This window comes from Oryzias melastigma, linkage group LG16 (assembly GCF_002922805.2).
Source record: "Oryzias melastigma strain HK-1 linkage group LG16, ASM292280v2, whole genome shotgun sequence".
Taxonomy (NCBI): domain Eukaryota; kingdom Metazoa; phylum Chordata; class Actinopteri; order Beloniformes; family Adrianichthyidae; genus Oryzias; species Oryzias melastigma.
In genome coordinates, this window is record NC_050527.1 from 8,888,392 (window position 1) to 8,911,307 (window position 22,916).

At 38.0% G+C, this 22,916-nt stretch overlaps 2 protein-coding genes across 2 annotated transcripts; both read left to right on the plus strand.

Annotated features, from left to right (window-relative positions):
• Nucleotides 1-6,781: 6,781 nt before the first annotated feature.
• On the plus strand, nucleotides 6,782-9,297 carry gem (GTP binding protein overexpressed in skeletal muscle). The gene is made up of 4 exons (XM_024266971.2): nucleotides 6,782-7,554; nucleotides 8,163-8,239; nucleotides 8,312-8,513; nucleotides 8,591-9,297. Exons 1-4 carry the CDS (start codon nucleotides 7,200-7,202, stop codon nucleotides 8,872-8,874), a joined length of 918 nt encoding a protein of 305 aa, XP_024122739.1. The 5' UTR covers nucleotides 6,782-7,199; the 3' UTR covers nucleotides 8,875-9,297.
• A 1,759-nt stretch (nucleotides 9,298-11,056) lies between these two features.
• Nucleotides 11,057-22,005, plus strand: cdh17 (cadherin 17, LI cadherin (liver-intestine)). The gene is made up of 19 exons (XM_024268408.2): nucleotides 11,057-11,127; nucleotides 12,359-12,415; nucleotides 12,815-12,910; nucleotides 13,628-13,762; nucleotides 14,162-14,297; nucleotides 14,865-15,023; nucleotides 15,327-15,479; nucleotides 16,297-16,502; nucleotides 16,579-16,710; nucleotides 16,795-16,945; nucleotides 18,154-18,363; nucleotides 18,435-18,511; nucleotides 18,585-18,773; nucleotides 19,049-19,293; nucleotides 20,402-20,532; nucleotides 20,620-20,844; nucleotides 20,934-21,044; nucleotides 21,122-21,238; nucleotides 21,354-22,005. Exons 2-19 carry the CDS (start codon nucleotides 12,368-12,370, stop codon nucleotides 21,443-21,445), a joined length of 2,613 nt encoding a protein of 870 aa, XP_024124176.1. The 5' UTR covers nucleotides 11,057-11,127; nucleotides 12,359-12,367; the 3' UTR covers nucleotides 21,446-22,005.
• The last annotated feature ends 911 nt before the right edge of the window (nucleotides 22,006-22,916 follow it).

The window sequence follows — 22,916 nt, forward strand, 5'->3', positions numbered from 1 at the left end:
TCGTATCGTATCGTGAGGTACCCAGTGATTCCCAGCCCTAGTGGTAATTATGTAGTCACTGGCTGTCATCCTTTATATACGGCTGAAAATTAAGCAGTTTTGAAATATCCAGTAGTGTTCCACTGGATCGAGATTTATATTAGATATGCAGTTATATATTAAAAAAAATATTTTTTTTATTTCTTATAATGCAGGAGTGTCATCACACAATGAGCCAAGATCCAAAACACACCTCAGGTCGTGGGCCGAACAGAATAAACAGTTATTGATCACTCTAAAACTGCATTTTTAAAATTTAAAATTGCAACTTAAACATAATTATGAACTAGATATATAGCATTACCTACGATAATGCTAGTGGGAATAATTTGGCCGCTGAAAATGCTGAAATCGATGGCTAAAAACGCTGAAGCTGGTAGCCAGCTAAAATATTTTCCTAAAAAAAAACTTAGTTTGGGTGAAACAGCTAGCGTGTAGCCAGAAAAATAGCTGAACTTAAAAATGCCCTAAAAAAACGAAATAAGCCAAAACAGCTATCACATAGCTTAAATATTAGCTAAACTCCAAGTAGCCTAAAAAAAAGCTTAGTAAATGCCAAAATAGTCCAAAAAGCTATCAGAATGGCAATTTTTTTACCTTTAAAAACGTAACTTTTTAATATAATTAATTATTAATAATAAAATTTTCAATATTTTACTCTCCTTAAAAACATATTTTGTCAAAATTATACAAGTTAAAAATAAGCTCAAGATAACATCGGGCCATTAATCACAATAAAATAAAGTGACCTGGAGGGCCGGATCCGGCCCCCGGGCCTTGACTTGACACGTGTTATAATGGATGTGGTGCATTAATCAGGTTTTATTGGCCTCTTAAACTCAAGTTAGCTTAAAGATGAATCTCAGGAATTATGTCAACTTTGTAGAAGTGACTCAAAGTCTTACCAGGAGAATCATACTCTTGAGTTTCCAGAAACGGCTTCAGCCTTCCCCTGCAATTAATAGGAACGAAAGAAAGTCTGTGCCGAACTTTGCAGTGATTCAGCTTTTGAAATTAGCTCTGAAGGGGCTGCATTTTCAACAACAATGAAAGTCAAGGAGATTTGCTTGACAGAGAAATCAGATGGTGGCTTAGCAACGGTCACCAAGCAACTTAGTACAGTTACTGATATAGGGCTTAACGGGGTAACATATGTGTTGTCGCACAGCAATCAGATTCTGTGTGGCAGATGTTGTCTGTATTGCTACTGGACACGTGCCGCATGGATGAGTGTCACTCGTCCAAGCAGGATATCGATCCAAATCGCGTCTAACGATGATCAGTGACCATGTGCTGATGAGAACATGAGGTGGAATAGGAATAAAGCCTCCACCAGCTACCAGCTTTACTGGAAATCCCTGTTTTAAGATGAACTCAGGGCAGATGTTGCACTAAATAATAGACAGCAGAAGAAAACTCACAGCTGTCGTGGTATGAAGTGGACTACAAAGGCTCTATGGCTTCATGGTATTAACCCACACAGAGGTCACAGCCCTCTTTATTCTGTTTCTTATGAGTCTGACAACTGCTGACATTAAAGCTGGAAACTGTTGCAGTTGTGCGTCAGCTGGGCACGGTTGAGTTTCTGCAGGCATACATTCCATGATGGTTTAATTAAAACAAAAATGCCCCCTCAATGACGGAAAATCCATTGTTAGGCACCAGATGATTAATCAAGAATATTGAGTGTCAGTTTTTAATGGTATATTTGATCCTCTGAATGTCTGTTTTGTAGCTCAAGTCCAGAAATGTTTCTAGAAAATACATATATTTTCTATTTACGTCCAAAGAATTATTTTTAAAATATGAGTTTAAAAAATGTTTGTTCATTATTGATGTTTTGTGATTATTTGGTGAACTATGAAATAAAAACTACTTTTACCATATTTTTTTGCTAGCACCTTTTCACTAGCTGAAGTTGCAGTGATTGTTATTATTTTATCTGTCTAAAAGTGCTCTTATTTGGTCCTTTTTATCACAGTATTAATAAAAGTGTTCGAAAAAAATTTTTTTTTAGGAATTCCCTTTTTTTAAAGCTGCACAATTGTACTAAATCAAATAAAACTGTATATTCTTACACACTTAATATACTGTATGTGTTGGACAATTTGCCCCAAAATAATGTAATATAAGTCCTATAAAGTCCCAACACGTGATATTTTAGGAAATAATGCATTTCAGACCAGAGTAAACAGAGAGAGTATTTTTTTATTGCCTCTCCTGCACTGTATTTAACTTTCTTTTCTGTTTTTTCTCTTTTATTGTAATAGAAAAATCTAAATTTAGAGATTTTTAAAAGTAAATAAAAACATACCCTTTGAGTTTAGCTTTTAAGTAACTCACTTTGAATAATTTTGACTTTTCACTGCGTTTTAATATTTTGTTATTTAACTGATTATGTTAGTTATTGTTTAAATCTTTGATTTATTGATTTCTTAAATTTAAATGTCCTGATGATGTGGTAACTTCTGCTCCTTGTCTGTTGGTTTTAACTCTGGTTTTTCTGCTTTATCATGTTTTCCTTTTTACTTGTAAAGCACTTTGGGCTGAACAAATGTGCATTAAATCACTTAACAAATAAAGTTTGACTGATTGATTGATTGAATCAAATAAAATGTTTTTACAAAACTGTGAAAAAACAAGTCACCACTTTAAATTGTTCCTGTTTTACATTTCGATCTTTTTAAAATAATGTATTTCAACCTTCATCTGTCACTTTTCATTAACTGTCCCACAACCAGACAAAGTCCTACTTGTCAGTAAACTATTATTAGAAAATAAAATCCCTGAGGCAGAAACTCTGACTTTTGCATCCTTCTGTTCAGAAATAAATTTATTAAACAGCTTCAAAAATCACAACTGCTCTTTCAAAAACCACCAACTAAAGCCCTTTCTTTTCTTTTTTAATTATGAATGTGATTGACGTAAAAGGTAGAGGCAGTTTATTGCAAATAGATGTAGACAATGGGGTCGCCGTGTGCCGAGGCTAGGTGTACAGATATCAACAGACGAGCGTGTTTTTGTGACGGCGCCCGCTTTGAGAACACCACAGAATTTATGAAAAGAGGTCATCTATCACTCAGTGAACGCATGTCAACATGACGCTGCTGGTCAGCAGCCAGCTACAGCGCCCATCCCCTCCTCCTGACCCTGGTTTCTCTCCAGCACTTAACAGGGATTTGAATGCAGCCCTGTCATCTGTCAGGCAGATCAGATGAGGGCTGTAATGCACAGCAGCAGGTCCCAGAGATGAGGACACGGCCTGGGACAGAATTCACTAAAAAAAAGCAGATTAATCCATCAATTTCTGTAATGACCCTCTGGTTTGTTCACGTGTTCTGGAGCGCTTTGGGAAATGAAAATTGCATGTTTACAAGCTGAATGAAAGAGTCTCATTTGGCCTCAATGGTCATTTGTTTATATTGTCTACAAATTTCATTCACAAATTTGCACCTTATGCTTTCAAATCTATTGTATTTTAGTGGAAGGCTTGATGATTTGTCTAAATGCCTTGTTATTTCTGTCAGTGTCACAGTTCATTTGGACTTCATGGTAGAACAAAGCTGCAAGCAGCTTCTCCTGACTAAAGAAAACTTATTTTTCATTCTTATGTTGGATGTGTCAGCAATAAAACTGCCCCCCAAAAAAATAGTTGTCCCAGAAAAACTCTAAAAAATAAACAAATTATAGCAAAATGTATTGATGCTTTATTTTCGAAGTTCTCCAATAATAACTATATATATATATATACAGTATATATATATATATATTCAAAAATATTGCACTACAAAAACAAAAATTTCTGAAACTAAAAATACTCTAGTTTTAAGATTTTTTTAAATTTCATTTCTTGCTAAAAAAATCTTATTAAGATTAGAAAAATAATTGAGTTCATGAAAACGTGTCTTTGTGACTTGATATTTTTTCTTAAAATAAGAATTTTTTTTTAATTACTAAAAAATATATATTAAATGTATTTCTAAGGGTCCTTTTTTGCATTGTGGAAGGTAAACTACTTCTTAATATGCAGCTTTAGGTAACATTTAAATTTTACTTAAAACTACTCTTAGCTTTGCTGTAATTTTCTAATTTCTCTGTTTTTGTTTTTTTTTTACATTTTTTGTCAGCACTTCATTTTTTAAGTTGTGTATCACTTCCAAGACAGAAAAATCTGTCACTGTTAAGTAACGTTTGTAAATTTTGCCCCCTCAAAAATGTATCTTTTACTTGTATTATCTTTTTTCACCATTTTAGCATACATTTTTACATAAGAGTTCTAGAATTGTCGTACTCAAACCCCCTGAAAAAGGAGGACCTCCTGTTTGACTTACACGTCCAGCCTAGAAACACCAGCTCTAAGTTTCTTATGATCCTGTACGAGTCTTTTGAACTGTGTCCAACACCGTAAAAGACTGCTGTCTTCTTTTGTTGCCGCGCTATGGAGTCAGGGAGTGTTGGTTATATTATGGTAATACTCAGTTATCAGTAGTAAGACACACCTTAGACTAACACTTTTTACTCACCTGGATTTTCTGAAAAGTGTTTGAGTTCTGGTTGAGTTCTTTTACATTGTAAAAATGCCAACATTTGGTGAAAGTTAGACGTCTGTCAAATAAAATGTGGTTATTAAATAAAAGTGGATTTGTACAGAAAATTGGTCAAAAGTCCTTGAACATTTTTACAAGGCAAAGTTGGCATTTTGATCCCATGAAATAGGAAAAAAAAACTGAAATTATGAAATGATTCTTAATCGTTCTGTCTTTGCTCGTGTGTAATTTCTGTTAATAATCTTCAAGATTGTGGCTACAGGTGGAAGCAGACGTAAGTCATTCACCACTATGTCCTTTGAGGAACAAGGGAGGTGCATTTTTCTGCATATTTGACTAGAAGGGTGCTGGAGATCTTTTTAGTCATTTCTATTAAATAAAACTCCTTCAAATACTTTTTTTGTGCGTTCTGTTCCTGCACGAGGATTTACTGAAGATGTCGTTTCTTAATGGTTTCTAATCGGTTCATCCACTTCACCTCCCAGCGTATTTTCTGATCCAGTAATCCTCTGGTTTCCAAACTCCTGACACGTGCCTTTGGTTTCAGCTGGAAGGAGTGTAGGTGGAAAGAACGGCGCTGGCAGCTTTTTCCATTTGCAGCTCAACACAGCGTTACAGATGCACAGAGAAAAAACCTTGACATCTGCCACTTTCTATTAACATGTCTGCACGGGAACAATAAGTGCTGCTCCTTTCTGAGAGAACTTTAGGGCTTGAATTTGATAAAAAGAAAACTATTGACTCAGGCTGTTTCAGATTTTATAAAATATCAACTTGATGTTTTTTATTATTGGATTTTACTACCTCTAGTGTTTTGATATTATCGTATGCTCTTTTAAAGCATGAGAAAAGTGCCATAGAAATAAAGATATTCTATTCTACTTTACAAAAAAATATCTATTTGTCAGTCACAGATTCTGCAAGAAGTTTTCCCAAGTTGTTCTTAACTAATTTTAGGTCCAGAGATGCTAAACTTCTCCTGTTCCATTATCCTCAATAATCTCACTGATTAAAGTATTTTTTTCCCAAATTCTTACCCCACATGACCCCATTCATCCTTTCCTTCTTATGGATTTAGTTCTCTTGACCCTTTTGCAGAGAAGCAGTCCCAAATCATGATGTTTCCACCCCTATGCTTCACAGTGGGTATGGTGTTCTTGAGATTCAACTCAGCAAAGAGTTTGATTCTGGTTTCATGTGACCACTTGACATCTCCGATCCTGCTCTGGATGAAACAGATGGTTTATAGCAAAAAAAGAAAGACCCGGACCTCGACATGTCCTGGTTTGAGTAGGGGGACAATGCCATATTGTGTTATTGTTGTAACCTTTGCTGCTGTGGTCTCAGCTTTCTTCAGGTAATTGACCGTCCCCCTGTGTAGCAATTGGCTGTTTTCTCAGTTTTCTCAAAATCATTTGCTCCATACCAGGAGAGATCTTGCATGGAGCTCCAGGTGCAGGGAAATCACCAGTGATCTTCCATTTCTTCCATTTTCTAATATCTGATCCAGCACCTCACCAAACTGCTTGCTCTTTGAAGATTGTTTTTTTCCAGTCTAGTTCAGGAGAACAAGCTAGTCCCTGGTGTCCTGAGACAGCTCTTTGGCCATGGTGGAGATGTTGCAGTCTGATTGTTTAAGAGTGTGGACAGGTGTGTTTTATAGTGATAATGAGTTCAACCAGGTGACTTTAATTCGGGTAAGGTGGAGAAAAGAAGGCTTTCTTAAACTAAAAGTTAGAGGGACAGAGTTATTTTTGTTTATAGAAGCTAAATACGTAGATCTGTACCATTAAATAAATTATTTAATCTTCTGGATTCTTTTTTTTACATTCTGCCTGTCACTGTACAGACCTCTCTAGTATTTTAAATGGGACATCTTACCAAAATGGTGACTGACAGTCTTCTGTCTATCTGTGTGCATCCTTTTAGATTTAAAAATACTATAATAAATATTAAACTTTTTTTTCAAAAATAAGGGACCTTAACCTAAAAGCAGATGAAAAAAATTGAAAATAGTTTCACCTTTTCATCTTGAAACAAATAAATTGGTGTTCTTGGGGCTTTAGATTCAAACCTCAAGGCTTTATGTTTGTTTTTATTGATTGATCTGCAAGTAATTTTAGTATTTTCATAAACTTTAGTTGTTCTGGTGTTAGGGTGTTGTTTTTATTTTTGCTTTGAGTGAGCTTTGATTAACCAGAAAAACTTTTTTTAATGAATATTGAAAGTTGTAATGTCAGGATGGAAGGTTTTTCATCATCCTGGTGTGCAGCAGCATCTCTCGTGATGCATGAGTGCACGGGTCCAGGCGGCCCCGCCTTTCCCTGTTCCCTGTATATAGACTGCAGGGAAACCCCATCAGAGCATTAGAGACACCGATGGAGATCACTGAGCCAGCAGCAGATGTGAAGTCAACTCCGGATTCAACTTTGTTTTTAGCTGCGAGATGTCCGTGTCAGGTCGCCCTGTGGACGTTTTGTAGGGCGTATATGTGGAAACAATAAAACTATACGAGTTTTCATATGACTTTTTAAAAGTTTTTTTTCATTTTAAATAACATTAAATTTATCCTGGATTTTGTTTCTACGTCGGGGAAAGTTACCGCGTTCCGCCATGCTGTCCAGCGTGCGCCGGCACAGCCTCCGCCTGCAGACCGAGCTGCACCGGTGGAGCATCTGCGACGCGGGAAGCCACGCGCTCCCGGACAGCCTCCTGGCGCGCGTTCCCGCCTGCATCTCCCGCTCCAAGTCCTGCGCCAGCTCCGCCGGGGAGTCGGATGGTAGCCGCGGGAGTTGGTCGTCATCGGACTCGGTCATTTCTGCGGATTTCGTCGGCGAGCCAGCCGAGCCCGAGAGTCCGTACAGGGTGGTGCTGATGGGGGCCGGCGGGGTCGGGAAGACGGCGTTCGCCAGCATCTTCGCGGGGGCAGCGGACAGCATGGACAGCGACGACTGCGAGCTGTGTGTGGGTGAGAAAAGACACCAAGAACTATTTGTTATTTTAGTTTAGTTAAATGTTTCATTAAGCATAATTTATGAAGCTCATAAGGGGAAGTTGAGGTAAAAAAACAAACAAAAAAAAAAAAAACATTGGTGTGCGCACCCGATAGTAACCGATCAATTACTATCTGGTGCGCACTAGCATTTATTTATGCATTCATTTAAACTTTGATGTCCCGTTAGGGGCTCTGTAATAATCAAATCCGATCTTACTTCAACATTAAATTAATTAATTAAGAATAAAAAAAGCCCAACAATAATAATCTGTTTAAATTAGCACAGAATGAGAACAAAATTACATGTATGATAATCAATATTGTGTAAAGTAAACAATGGTGTTAGTTTCTTTCTTCAGAAACAGTACAAATCAAGAAAAAAAACGAATGTAGAAGCTGTCAGAAGAAACATCTTACATTCTAAATTCCAAAAATCATATAAAAAATTCAGCTGCTGTAAACAAGAACATTCATTTAAAGGATTTTTATATCTAAAATAGCTTTAACTTGAAAATAAGCACTTTTGTTTGTGTGTAGTTTTTTAGAGAAACTTGAAAACAAATGTTTTTGTGTGTTTTTAGAGGAACTGTGTGAAAAAGAAATTGAAGTTGATGGAGAACCTGCAACCATCACCTTGGTGGACATGTGGGATGCAGAGGTGAGATAAAGACTGAATTTGTGGAATTTACTTTGTCTTAATATGGTTAAATGAACAGTGTGTGCTCCTCAGACTGATGAATGGACCCAGGAGCAGTGCATGCAGACGGCTGATGCCTACTTGCTGTTGTATTCCATAACTGACCGGGCTTCGTTCCTGAGAGCTTCTGAGCTCAGAATAACCCTCCGTCGCTTCTGTCCGGCCCGATATACCCCGATCATCCTGGTGGGGAACAAGTGTGATCTGGTGCGGCGCAGAGAAGTACCAACCAGTGGTAAGAAGGCCCACACACCTGTTGCATGTTTGTGTGAGGAACAGCCATTCATCATGTTTCCTTTCCTGATTTTACAGAGGGTCGCGCGTGTGCGGCTGTGTTTGACTGCAAGTTCATCGAGACCTCAGCTGCCATGCAGCACAACGTCTGGGAGTCGTTCTACGGCATCGTGCGGCAGCTGCGTCTGCGCAGAGACTCTAGGGAGGAGAGCAGGCGGCGCAGGCACATACACTGTAGCACACGGCGAGAGAGCCTTCCCATGAAGGCCAAACGCTTCTTTGACAAGGTGGTGGCAAAGAACAATCCCACAGTGGCATTCTGGCTGAAGTCAAAGTCCTGCCACAATCTCTCGGTTTTGTAGCCGGTTTCCCCATCAGATGAGGAGAAGCTACAGACACAGCTGGAGGAAAACCTGTTTCTGAAGGACTCCAGGCCATCTTTCTGCTCTCTAGCAAAAAGATGAGCTTGAAAACATTTGTGTCTTCACTGCTTTCACAGACTGGACAACAGGAAACAGGAAGTACATATAGACTGGAAATGAAAGATTAAGATGTAATTCTGTTCATTTCTATGTAACTTTTTCTCTTACCTCATCATCTTGTTCCGTTTTAGCCAAAACTGTGGACTGGTCATCCCCAAGTGCTGATATGATCATTTGTAAGCTTTTTGCTAAATGTGTAAAATCTCTTTTGCTACCTTCGTGATGAATGTCGACCTTCATCATTGATTTTGTTTATATTGTATTGTGTTTTGCACTTTGTAAAATAAAAAACAAGACCCGTGATGTGCTTTGGTTTGTTACAGAGTTTTAGTCCCACTTTGATCATCTTTTCATCTATTGTAAAAGAATTCCAGGTGGTGTTTTAATAACGATTGTGCCGTTTTTAACCCAAATTTCTAGAACTTACTTTCTGCAGAGCGGCAGTAGTTCATGAGAAAGACTGTTGCCCCTACTTCCCGTCATCCATCTGTTTACATTCTCTCCCACTAGCTTACAGCCCCTCAAGCTAGCATTAGCAGTGCAAGAAAAATGGCAAAAAATATTAGAGCCGTACAGTTGAGTCAGATGCCAGCTGATGAGGAAAACAAATATGTACATGGATCTATTTGTTTATAAGTGGATGGATCAGAATCAGGGATCTTGAGGCCTGTCCAGCGTATTTTTTACATTACAATTCAATCTTTTTCCAACTGCATTTTTCTGATTCACGATTTGAGTAAAGAAATACTCAGAAATTGAATTTTGAGGCTAATTTTCTTAATGTAAGTCCTCTATCAGAAAAATACTACAAGAACTTGTTAAACACACTAAAAGTGCCATTTTCATTGGAGTGGGACTTTGAGGCTTTTCTTGATTTCAATAAGATGCAGCAGGCTCTTTTGTCTGTGTTCCTCATTAACGAAGAATCCAAAAGGATGAATCATCTCTGACACCAAAAAGTGGCGCAAACAGGATTTAACAGCACCTCAACTGAGATGATGAAGGATGAGTCAGACAATAACACTGAACTTCTGACAACGGATTAGCCTTTTGTGTCGTCTGAGAACCTCACATCTGCCAGTTTGGCTGCCGACTGATACTGAACCTTAAACTTTTAAATCTCGACTGCGAAGTGGTGGAATGCTAGAAAATGTGTTGCCAAGGTAACGCTCGGAGGCCATCAAGTCTGTATGTTGATTTCAGTCGGAGCAGGCAGATGGTGTGTGTTGGCAAGACTATCAGACAGCCTGTGTAGAAGCATCAAGGCGGAGCTGTGGAAGGACCCATGTTTTACATAACACAGTCGCTTCCATCTGATTTCAGCGTTTCATCCGCTGAACCAATAACACCACAATCGCAGGTTCTTGTCAAGTTGCGGGCCTGTGAAGTGGTGACTCACTCGCAGATTTACACAATTCTCTGCCTGGTTGCCAAGCAGGTCTGTACAGACAAGAGCTCCCCAGCAGCATGATGGTAGTGCATTGACTCTTTAAAGAGCTTTTAAGAAGTTTAAACTCTCGTATCAGCGCCTAAGGTCACTGAACGTGTTGACCTCCTGGATCACCGTGTGACCTCAGGGCTTCCCGTTCTCAAGAGGCGATAGATTGTCATTGCTATCTGTTCGTCCCTTTGTCCACACACAGCTTCTTATCTGGAATGGAAAATCTGACAGGAAACAGTGGACAGGTCAAAGTCTAAGGGTGGAATTAGAAACTGAAACACTGAACTGCAGGTTTCTGGAGAAAAAAAAATTCCCACCGTCCTTTGCTCTGTTTTTCCAAGTACTCTCAGTTCACATGTGGGCTGTCTAAATATTAAAAACCCTTCACGAGTCCTTATAAATGTTTCTCCCATTAAAAACAAATGGCGTCGTTTCACTATAAAATCTTCATTTTTATTATTTTTTTTCTTTAAGGAATCCCATCTCAGTTTGTCTTTTAAAGTGCCGTGTGTCATTGTTCTCGTCTTCCTGAGTATTCTGTGCTGTCATTGGTCCGCTCGACTTAAAGGCAGGATGATTAGACAATCATTAGATACAATAAAAGTTGGTTAACATTGTTAACGTTTAACTTGGTAGCTTTAAACAGCTCTCCCCATTCAAGTTTGAGTGACTCGTTCGAGCTCTCATCAAAGGTAAGTCGCTCCGGTCCTTTGAATCCGGTTTTAGGTTCTGTAGAGTTGAACAGGAAATAGCTTGGTGGGATTTTAAGAGCAGAAAACCTTCGCCGCTGTGTTGCTTTTCCTACGTCTTGACATGGTTGTCTTCTGGTTGTTGCAGAGGTGCAGTGATCTTGAGGTGACTTTGGCAGGGCCTAGTACAAGGCAGTGACCTCTGCTCCGTGGCTTCCTGGGTTGCTTCAGATAGCTGCTGATTATCCACAACTCGGACCACTTTAAGAGTAACAGAAACTGAAATTGAACATAAAAGAGATTATTCTGCAGTTTTTCAGACAGGGACAATTAAAGGCCTTGAAATGTGGTTCTCATACAAACTCAACTTCTCAGTTTATCTTTAAATCTTAATTTTTAAAAACTGCTTCACCTCAGGTTTGTTAAACCAATGTGGGTGGAAATGATTCAAGTAGAAGGGTAATTAAAGGCTGAGTTAAATATGTGCCAATCAGAAAAGTAGTTAATTTATTGGATAATTTACTGCAGAAAAAGCATAAAAGTTAGTTAGATTGAACAGATCTTAGAGGACATTTAAGTGTCCGCTGCAGGAAAAGGTCACCGGGCACAACTCAAAGTCACCTTCATCTAACCTGTCTACCTGTGTAGAGCGAGACAGCTTCTGATCTGAGGGATAAAACAACCAATCTTCCATCTTTTGTTATTAGAATTTCTACTCTTTCACAGCTTCTTGTCATAAATACTCTCCAACAAACCTAAACCGAGTTCATTCTAAGCTATGCTCTCTGTTCTGTACATTCTTCGAGCGAGCATTGGCCTTTCAGCTTGTTTTGTCTGCCTCAGACTGAACTACGAAGACGACTATTGCAGGAAAACAGACCTGAGATGACTCAGTTCTCTCTCATGTGCTGCAAACTTTGTAAAAGCCGACTCAGAACAAGGCCAGCAGAAACACTGTGCTGTAAACTCACTGGGTCACTCGGTTTGCGATGTGACCTGGTGGTTGATCTGACGTACAGAGAGGGAAACAAACTGGAGAAAATAAAGTTTTCAGTCAGTATGTGGTGGTTGGCAGGTTATGAAGGTGATGTCAACCTGACATCAATGAAGTTCTATTAAGTTCCATCAGGAGATTAAAAGCGTTTACAGCATATAATGTCATCTTCAAACTCCTTTTTTTTTTACTTTGTCTCCTGCATCTCCTCCTCCTCCTCCTCTTCCTCCTCTTCTCTAGGCTGTGAAAATGACACCCATGGTGCATCTGTTGTTGATCCCGTTACTGTTCAGCCTTGTGAGTAAATTGCACTGCCACCTACTGGAGTTGGTTGTTAATCAATTTTCATTTTTAACGTGTTATGTTTTACTATGTTTAATTCAATTAATAAGCACCTTTTCATGTCATTTTACACAAGAACGTTGTGCAAAGATGCTGACTACTACCAAAGTTAATAAATTGTGCCAGAAAAAAAAACGTACGGTCACTTATTTAAGCGCTAAACAGAACTGTAAAAGCATTGCTAAACGTCCATAGACTTTGTTCTCACATTCTGTTAGTGTCATGTATTTTGGTTCAATAAATAACCAACCTCAATGCTTGACTAAATTCACGCTAAGAAGTGAAAAAGCGAGCACCTTTCAGGCTTGCACTGTACTCGCTGACCTTTGACCTTTGCTCATGTTCCTGTTGTAGGCCAGGGGGAAGGATCTGGAGGAAAAGAAAGGCCCATTTCAGAATATTATATTAGACGTACCAGAGGGGACGCCGGTGCCATATCCTATTTATCAGGTATCACACATGAGGCGGCTCGAAAGTCGACGTTCCTTTTATCTTTTTCCTCAAAAACACTCTTGGTGCTCTGTAGGTGTCTGTGAAAGATGACATTTGAACTAACACCTTGAACTGTGTTCATGTTGCTTTTTTAGACTTTTTATTTCTAATTCTAAGTCAGTTAAATTGTCCTTTCAACCCATTTTCCCTGCTTACAATTGACTGTCACGTGGGGAAAAATGTCTGACAATCCCAAATAGAGCACATATTAAAGGTTTATACTTTTACAAAGGCACCCTTACTGTAAAAATGGTACATTTGTATTCTTGACGATAATAATAATTTATATTTAGCAATTCACACAGCCTTTTTTTCTTCCTAAATAATGCCTTTTTCAGCACCAAAATACCAAGCCCTGTATTCTAGAATTGTTAGAAACAGCATGGCTCTATGGAAAGAGTTCAGGCTCAAAAATGACCAGTTCAAATTGTCCAGCACCTGCAACTCTAAATGTTATATAAATACAAAAAAGAAGACAGAAGGCTCTGGATTATTAAGAAGCTTTGTCGAGGAAGAATGGGAAAATATCAGGGCTTATTCTGATGTTTAAAGAGCAGGTGGTGCAGAACAGAAAAGGGGACAGACTTTTGAACACAACTTGTTTATGTAAACTGCAAGATTTCTAAAAGTAATAAATTATTGAGGTCACGTGTTTTCTACCTTCTATCCTTTTAGTTTCAGACAGAGGCAGGTGTGAGTGACTTTAGTCTCAGTGGAGAAGGTAAGGATGACATTAGGATCTCAAGAGACGGATGGCTTTACCTGGAAAAACCTCTGGATTGGGCCAAAGAGAACCATTACGTCCTTAAGGTAGAGTGTCTTCTCACTCCTTCTGCAAAAAATGAATCTTAAGAAAGTAAAAAGATGTTTATTTCAAAGAAATTTGTATTATTTTCTGTCTTGTAATAAAAATAATCTTATTAATTCCTAAGAAATCATATTATTAACGTTTTTAATGAGCATTTTTCAATAATCTTAGTCAAAGAAAACCTGTCTCAGAGACTAGAATTTTTTTTCTTAAAACAAAAATTCTTAGTAAGACAGTTTTAGGTCTGCAGATTTTTGTTTATTTGAAGAAAATCGACTAATTTCTAAGAGGCCTCTTTTTACTATGTGAATAAACATAAAGAACAGAGAAAATTTCCATTTCTGAGCTATGACAGTAATTAATCTCGTGTTTGTCCTCATTAGTTTTTCTTCTACTTCCAGGTGGAGGCGTTTTCAGGTGACAAACAGGTCGACGGCCCAATCTTCGTGACCATAAACGTCTTAGATATCAACAACAATGCACCATTCTTCAACCAGAGCGTCTACACAGCTACAGTCCGAGAGCGCAATCCCATAGGTGTGCAACCACTCAGACAAAATTATACTAGACCAATGCTAGAAATGATACCAAACCTGTGATTCCATCCTAAAGCAGCTATTTTAGTATTTCTAATTTAGATTTTGCTGTGGAGGAAGCATCATAAAAACCTGTTTGGTTGTGTTTGGGAGGCTCTGAACTGCAAGTTGTTCTGATGGATTTCAAAATAGATTTGGCTTCAGTTTGATGTCAGTGTAGCCCAGGTTCAGACTATTTTAAAAATCAGAAAAATATTTATTTTTCCTTAAAAACCAAGATAAAAGAAATGAAAAAACGTGTAAGGAATGTGGATAAATTAAAAAAAAGCAGACGGTAGAAGTTGAAACTAATCAAGTTTGGATGAAATTAAAATTTGATGGAGCAAAGATGATCAATGGATCAATCATTTATTAATAAATGTGTAGAGGATTCCAAAAAGGGGTTTCAACAAAGTCCCCTTCCTCTTCCTTATGGAAACCATAACAAAAATATGCTAAAATATAAAGCAGAAATTCAGTTTTGATCATTTAGACAACACAATTACTATTTTTTTAACTCCTTTCCCAGGTGTCCCGTTTACACGAGTGTTTGCGTCTGACCGGGACGACCCTCAGACTTCCAATGCAGACCTGGTTTACAGCTTGGTCAGCCAAATTCCCAACAATCGCAACATTCCCCTGTTCCAGATCAACCCCAACACTGGAGAGATCTCCACCACCGCAGAAGGTAACGCAAAAATCGGGGCTAGGAACAGATTCACACAATCAAGGACACCGTCTGCAGGAGAATGTGTAATCTCTCACTGTAATCCAGCAGTATAGCACCACTGTAAATCCAGATTACACAGCTCATCTCGTGTGCTCAAAACTAATACTTATTCAAGGCAGATTGCTGGAATCTGTCGCATGATGGTGGATTTTTAGCTTTTCCAAGTGCATGGACATGTGAAATACTTTCAAATTGCATATTTCTGTTGAAAGTTTGTAATAGTTTGTCTTTACAGAGAAGAAATGTCTTTTTTTTCCACAGGAGAACGCAATCTGAAGGCCAGAGAAGGCATCCACTATGGTCAAGGAGAAGACCGCAGCATTGACACTCTGAAAGCAAAGTTTGATGAATACTGTACAGCACACAGAGTCCCTTATGAAGAAAACCCTTTCTTCACTTGCATGGAGAAAGCAGGTTTGTTTTCAGGGCACAAACATGGTTTTAGATATTCTTTTTAACCCCTTTAGCATCTGAGGTGACGCTTAAAAAACACTAAATCTATAACATACTGTAACTGTTCAACCGTTAACACGATCAATGTAATTCCAGCTGATTCTAAAGGAGAAAAGCGGCTCGTATGAGCCGCTTTTCTCCTTCAGAATCAGCTGGAATTACATTGATCATGCTGGTAATTGAAAAGTTGCAGTAAATTAAAGAACATAAACACTGGCACTCTGGTGTTAAAGGGGTATTATTTATTTATTTGTCTGCCCCCATATGTTGATCTATAGTAAAAAGAACAAATAAATACTTTGAAATACATTTCAAAACATTTGAATAACTTAAATGATTAAAAAAAACTATAATTCAAAAGCAAAAGAACATATTTTAAATTATTTTTTTGAAAATATTTGTTCATTTGTTTAGAAAAAGCTATGAAGTCTGTAATATAATTAGACTACTGCTGAACATTTTTTTGTAAAGTCTCTCGTTTTTTCTTAAAACAATGTAAACACAAAAATATATCATCAAATGGAGCTCATATGAGACCGTTGTTAAAAAAAAAAACAAACAAAAAAGGGTTGTAGGGGCAAATAATAAGACATAAAAATCATTTTTTTATGGTTTCACAAAGATCATTTTGGTAGGTTAGAGATTCCCCCTTAATTCCTATGAGTAAAAAAAAAAAAGCAGTGATAAAGTCATATATTTATGTCTCTCACAGTAAACTCAAATGCTATCAGAAGTGCCTTGATTCTGATCTTGGACTGTTTTCTTGTGGTGCTTCCAGAGATGAGGAGGCAGAACGTGGACCCGCTGGAGGACCCAGACTACTTCCTGGTGGTGCGAGTCCAGGACCAAGGAGGGAAATCCGATACCGCACTGAGTGGAAACACCAGAGTACACATTGTGGTGCAGCAGAACCTGTGGTTCAACCCAGGCCCCATCTCTATTGTGGAGAACCTCATGGGAGCTTACCCCCGGTCTATTGGAAAGGTTAGATAAACAGATCCTAACTCTCTTTCCAGTTTAGTGCATGGATTCTGAGCTCTTCTCTTCTTTTTTCCTGCAGGTCCAGTCCAATGACCCCAATGCCATCTACTCATTAGTGCAAAAAGAGCGAGCGCTGAGATTCCCCTTCGAGATCTCTGAAAGCGGAATCATTTATTTAACAGAGCAGCTGGACAGAGAGGAAAAAGAGATGGTAGACGGCACATCTACCGGTATATTTTGGAAAAACACACAGAATTAAAGAGTTACTTAAGATCTTCATTTTTTTTTTCTTTAGTACACCTTGGTCGTCTTTGCTAAGGACAATTATGGCAACGAAGTGGATCCTCCCATGGAGATTCATGTCCTGGTGTTGGATGTGAATGACAATGAACCAGAGTGTCTAAGCGAGGAGAGTATATTGGAGATCCAGGAAGATGAACCTGCAGGTGAGAGACGGAAATCCACTTCAATAGTTGACATTAATGTGGAGTATATTTAGATTTAAATTAGGACAGTAACATATCAAAAATCATCAAATAAAAAAAATCTGTGTGTGTCTCATTTGATCAATCTTTTGAGCAAGAACAAATATTTATCAGAAGATTTCACCATTGCTCATTAATAAATCCAAATTCCTAAAGTCTAGGTTGTTCTTAAAGCCCTTTTAAATGGTAAACTAACACAATTATGAAATAAGAATTAGCAAAAACAACTTTTTCTATTGCTGCTCTACTTTCCTGGAATAATACTCAGAACTCTCTGCATCTATGTGACCTGATTCCCTCAAAGTGCATTAAAGTAAAGCTTTCTGAGCTTTTAAAAGAAATATGCAGATGTCACTCTTGACCCGACTGTACAACTCTTGATTAATCTTTGAATTATTGCCATACTGTTCATTTTAATTGTATTTTATTGGAATTTCAGTTTGTTTCTACTATTATTGTTTTAACTGTATTTTATTTTCGTATGTTGATGCCTTTTGGCCCAGATCTCCTTTGAAAAAGAGATTCAAACTCAATGGGATTTCCTAGTAAAATAAAGGTTAAAATAAAATTGAAAAAAAGCAATAATATGTCAAAATTGAGTGAGATCTGATAAAAATAAAAGCAAAGTAGCCTATGAAATATGGAACAAACATGGAGCAATTAATAAAAGTTTCCAAATTGATTAAAAAAATTGAGAGAAAAATCTGGAGAATTTTTAGGCTAAGAATGTAAAAGAATAAAAAAGAATAGGAAATGTATCAAAGGCAAAGTAGTTTGAAGGCACAAAACTAACATTTAAAAAGAAAATTGTTGGGAGAAAAAACATTAGAATGTTGTTTCATGTCATTTTTTTATCTTTAAACACATTGTCTCATAGATAAATTTGCTTCTTATTTTTATTTTTTTACATTCTTTATTAATTCTAAAAGTTTAGAGATTTTTTGGGGAAAATTAATAGACAAAGAATACAAAAAGATAAAACTAAGATGTCAAATGTATCCATGACACAAAGCGATTTAAAGAAACAAAAGTGTCAAGATAAAATTTTAATAAAGCAATTGTCAGATGCCGTTAAGATGATTTGTTATGTCGTGTTTTTTTGAAGAATATTTTAAAGCCTCTAAAAATAAGATGTAATATGTATTTTTTTCCAAATTGTTTTATTTTAGGAAGCCTGGTAGGACAGCTGAAGGCCCACGATAAAGATCAAGAAGGAACCCTGAACTCCCAGCTTACATACAAGATTGTGTCCTTAAGTCCAGAAGCTGCATCCAACACTTTCTCCATCGATGAGTCTTCCGGAAGAATCCAAGCGCTGCGCTTGCTTCGTAGAAATGAGCAGAAGTTCTACCACCTGACTGTTGAAGTCAGTGACGCAGGTAACCAGAGATGAACCAAACCACATGTGGATGTTCTCTCAGACTCACAAACTCACTCAAGTCGCTCTCAGATTTCAGCACTAACTGCAAGCTGGTCATCAAGGTCATCGACGTCAACAACCAGCTGCCACTGTTTGAGAAGAGCGACGTGAGTGTCTAAGCTGTTACTTGTGTTCCCACAACTCCAGGATGATCTCCTGAACGTGTCTTTTTGTGTGCAGTATGGCGAGCACACTCTGGCAGAGGACACTCCAGTGGGACACACCATTTTGACCATCAGAGCAACAGATGAGGATGATGCTGACAGCGGCAGCTCAATTATTGAGTTCCACATTTCTGCTGGAAATGATGATGAAGTCTTTGCTGTGCAGACGGATGGAAAAGGTGTTGGTCATGTGGTCATTGCCAAGGTGCAGTACATCCTTTCACATCAACCAGCCAGAAAATCTTGCAACTATTTAATTTAATTTAATTTAATTTAATTATTATTTTATTGTATTTTATTGTATTTTATTTTATTTTAGTTATGTACACAGGAAATAGATTAACCCTTGGTACCTTATTTCTGTTCAAAACGAACATTTAGTTGCCAGGTCTTCTTTTTTTCAGTATAAATTTGTAATGATTCTTAAATAATGTGAACTGTGTTAAATGATGCACTCATTCTTTATTTCTCCTCCCACAGCCTCTGGACTTTGAGTCCGCCAATGCGTTCCACATCCAGATTGATGCTCGTAACCCAGAGCCACTGATGAGAGGTCTGGAGTACGGCACGGAGTCCACCGCCACCTTCTCTTTGTCTGTCACTGACGTGGACGAGGCTCCAGAGTTCAGCCTGGACATCCTGGATGTGACGGTGCTTGAAAACATCACCAAAGGATCTGTGCTGTTCACTGTGGAGGCAAAGGACCCGGAAGGGAAAGAGATTGGGTAATTCAGAAAAAAATAAAAGAAGTGTACAGTTGTGTGCAAGTCTGAGCAGCTAATTACCATAAAAATAGATTATGCAACAAACCCAAATGCATATAAAATATTTAACAAACCAAAAAATTGTCTTTTTTTGGCAACAAAATGATTCTTCTTTTAGACCTGACTTGATATTTAAGTATCAAGCATCAAGTTTCATGGCTTAGTTCCCATTTGTACAGTTAACACATTATACAATAAAAAACAAACGACCAATAAAAAAAGGGAATAGGCAGAAGCTTATTAAGCATATTCAATTCCTTTCCTTAGAAACTAAACAATATCTATTCTGATCAACAAAGAAATAAATACAAAACAAAAACAATTTACAAACAAATACAAGTAAATCAATATTTATTAATATTTATAATATTAAAAAAAACATTTTAAACATGTAATTGTTGTAAAAGTAAGGAAACTATAAGATGGTTTTTTAATAAAACTTACTAGATATTTTAGCAGGTTTCACAAAAATTCACTTTTTCAAACAATATATATAAACATGGAAAAAAAATAGGTATAAACTAATTTTATTCCTTTTTTGAAAGGGTTCAATAAATAAAATGTTTCAAAAGAAAAAAGTGAAAAATTTTAACTGAAATATGGAATATCTGAGTGTTCTGACACTTTATTGAATCTAAACATCAATCTGGAAGGAGAAATTAGACTACAGGGACAAATCCTTTATAAAGTTCTCAGTTTTCATATTATTGGTTTGTTTTTTTAATTTACACTTCTGATTTTTAGATATAAATAATTGTTATGTTTTGAACATCAAACTTACACGATCCCTGTTCACTTGGCTTTTTGCTGCAGCTTAAACGAGCTCAAACGAGCTGCAGCTTATTAAAAAAAGAGAAGTTCTGAAAAAGATGCAGGAAAAAAGTGAAATTTGTTTTTACAATTAGCCCTGCCAACAAGATCCTTTTTAAAGTACTAAAGCTCACAATCTTAATGGTTAAACCGTTGGAACCCCAAATTTTGACTTTAGCTATTAATTTTAAAAAAAATATCAGTAGTTTTAAGTTCATTTCAGACCAGGATTTAAGGTCTTTGTTTGTGCTGTCTTCAGGTTTAAGTTGGATGGTGACTCTGAAGGCTGGCTGGAGATCGATGCGGCCTCAGGAGAGATCAAGACCAAGGAAAAGCTTGACAGAGAGAAACTGGAGAATTTTGAAGTCACCCTGACTGTCTTTGAAAAGGGTGAGAATACTGTAAAAGTTGGAGAACGTTCACGTTCAAGTCGCTTTTTGCACTCTCGCTCATTTGTTCTGCTTTTTTTATTTAAAGAGAACCCAGAGAAGTTTTCAGAGCAGTCGCTCCACGTGCGTCTGTTGGACGTCAATGACAACTTCCCCACTCTGACCGAGAAGGAGGCCTTCATCTGCACCAAGGACCTCAAACCCGTCACCGTCAAGGCTGAGGATGGAGACAGCGCTCCTTTCTCCAAGCCTTTTGTTTTCAGCTTTGCTGACAGCAAGAAATCTCCCAACTGGGAGCTGCGTCAAATCGATGGTAAAATCCTAAACACACACACAAAAAAAAACACAACAGAGAAGTTTTTTTTTCTAATTTTTTGTTATTTTTCTCTGTAAATCAACCAGAAACAACAGCTGAGCTGCGTTTGAAGAAAAAACCAACTCAAGACAGGACTTTCCCTCTCAGTATCAACATCAAGGACAATGCTGGCATGGGGGTCAATCAGTTATTTCAAGGTTAGTTGATCTTAAACCAGATATCAACCAATATCCACAACCCAAAAATATAAAGAAATGTGACTTCTATGTTTCAGTGAGAGTATGCAACTGCACAGAGCTGGGCTACTGCTACATGGCACCAGAAGGAGAGGGATTCAAACCCACAATGGGAGTCACCATCGCCATCCTGGCATGCATCCTGGCATTCTGTGGTAAATCTGACACACACAACAGGAAGTTTTTCTTCTGCTGAAACAAAATCAGGCTTCAGCTGCTGCCTGTTGGGCGGTTCTCTGTTGTAACCGTGTTCTTTGTGTCTCCCTGCAGTCATCGTGTTCATCGTCGTGATCAAACGCTCAGACAAACAGAAAAAGAAGAACGCCTTGGATGAAGAAGGGGAGCGGAACCCCATGATGTAGATGGATGTGTGAAGATTTATTTATAAACACTAATAATATAAATTAGCTTTTGGGGGGGATTTGCAAATTGTACAGCGTGCACTCAACCGGTGTTCTTGCACCTGAAGACGTTATTCAAGTGTTTTGTGGTTTGCAAAGCATTCATTTTTGCAACACATATAAGCAAAAGGATATTTACAGTTATGTTGTAGTCTCCTGATTAATGAACATGTTTAGATAAAATCCTACAAATCTTTTTTCCTCTCTTACATAACAGTAATTAGTCATCATAAATATTTACTCACACTTTTGCTTTAGCTCGTTTTTTTTCCCCTGTTGGAGTCGATCAGCATGAAGACTAAATTATTTGATGTCAGCTCAGCACTGAGATAACTTGTTGACTCTCAGACGCTGAAATGTTGTGTTCTAGTTGTTTTATTAGCAGCTGCCTTGTTATTTGAGCTCCATGGTGGTATTTGATGCTGTAAAGTAGCATTCTGATGAACATCAGTGAGTGTGAATTTGTAAAGAGACGTAAATGTTCCCTTTTCCAATAAACAAAGAAGCTGCTAATCACTTTAGTTTGGTCTCAGGCCATGTGCTGCTGCAGATGATGGGTGACATAAGACCAGACCAGACAGAGGATCCCCCCATCCACCCTCTGTTTACCTTTTTTTTGTCTGCAAATGTCCTGAGATAGGTTTTACTCACGTTTACAGAGTTGCATCACCTCATCCCTGCTGGCCTGTCGCCGAGCGGCACAGGGCCTGATGCTGCTGTGCAGAGCTGAGGGTCTCAGTCATTTGCTGGCATGATTGCAGGCTTTTATGCTGCACAAAGAGTTGCCAACAAACAAAAAAGCACACATACATGTGATGCCATGTGCTGGCGGGAACATGCAGCCCTTCAATGCGTGTGTCGTGTCTGCCGGCCCGTGTGAGTCTGGGATGAGCCCCCCTGAGATCCCGGCTACACTGAAGCCAAATGGTGTGGGATCATGCTGAAACAACAACAGCTCTGTGTGGAGTTTTGTCATTGTTTATGTCTGCGCTCCATCTGAACTGGTATCCTAGCAACCCTTTCCACAACAACTCACACACACACAAAGTTGCGCAGAGAGTTGAAAGGATGACAGGCAGAGGAAAGACAGAAACATTAAACTACTGCATCGCCGCATGCACACTTGTTTTCCTACCAGAGGAACGTTCATCTTAATGCGGGAGGCCTTCAGACCAAACATGGAAGTTATTACACTGACCATAAAACTCAATATTTATGCTGATTTAAGAGGAGCTGACGCCACAAAACATTAAAGCATTACAATAAATGTTGAGGTACAGTATGTGTAAGACATAACCGATTAAGAAATAAAGTTCTTATAACTTATCATCAAATTAAATAGATAATTTCTATGTTGTGCACAAAACTTTCTTCACATATCTAATTTTGTGCTGTGATTCAGGAAGATACCTCCAAAAATGTATCATTTTCT

Excerpts from the sequence above, each read along its gene's own strand:
- gem (XM_024266971.2), top strand. The coding sequence starts at position 7,200 with ATGCTGTCCAGCGTGCGCCGGCACAGCCTCCGCCTGCAGACCGAGCTG. Across the intron at positions 7,555-8,162 it reads CGACTGCGAGCTGTGTGTGG|AGGAACTGTGTGAAAAAGAA; the intron begins GTGAGAAAAGAC and ends GTGTGTTTTTAG. Across the intron at positions 8,240-8,311 it reads TGGACATGTGGGATGCAGAG|ACTGATGAATGGACCCAGGA; the intron begins GTGAGATAAAGA and ends TGTGCTCCTCAG.
- cdh17 (XM_024268408.2), top strand. The coding sequence starts at position 12,368 with ATGACACCCATGGTGCATCTGTTGTTGATCCCGTTACTGTTCAGCCTT. Across the intron at positions 18,512-18,584 it reads CACTGTTTGAGAAGAGCGAC|TATGGCGAGCACACTCTGGC; the intron begins GTGAGTGTCTAA and ends TTTTGTGTGCAG. Across the intron at positions 20,533-20,619 it reads CCTGACTGTCTTTGAAAAGG|AGAACCCAGAGAAGTTTTCA; the intron begins GTGAGAATACTG and ends TTTTATTTAAAG.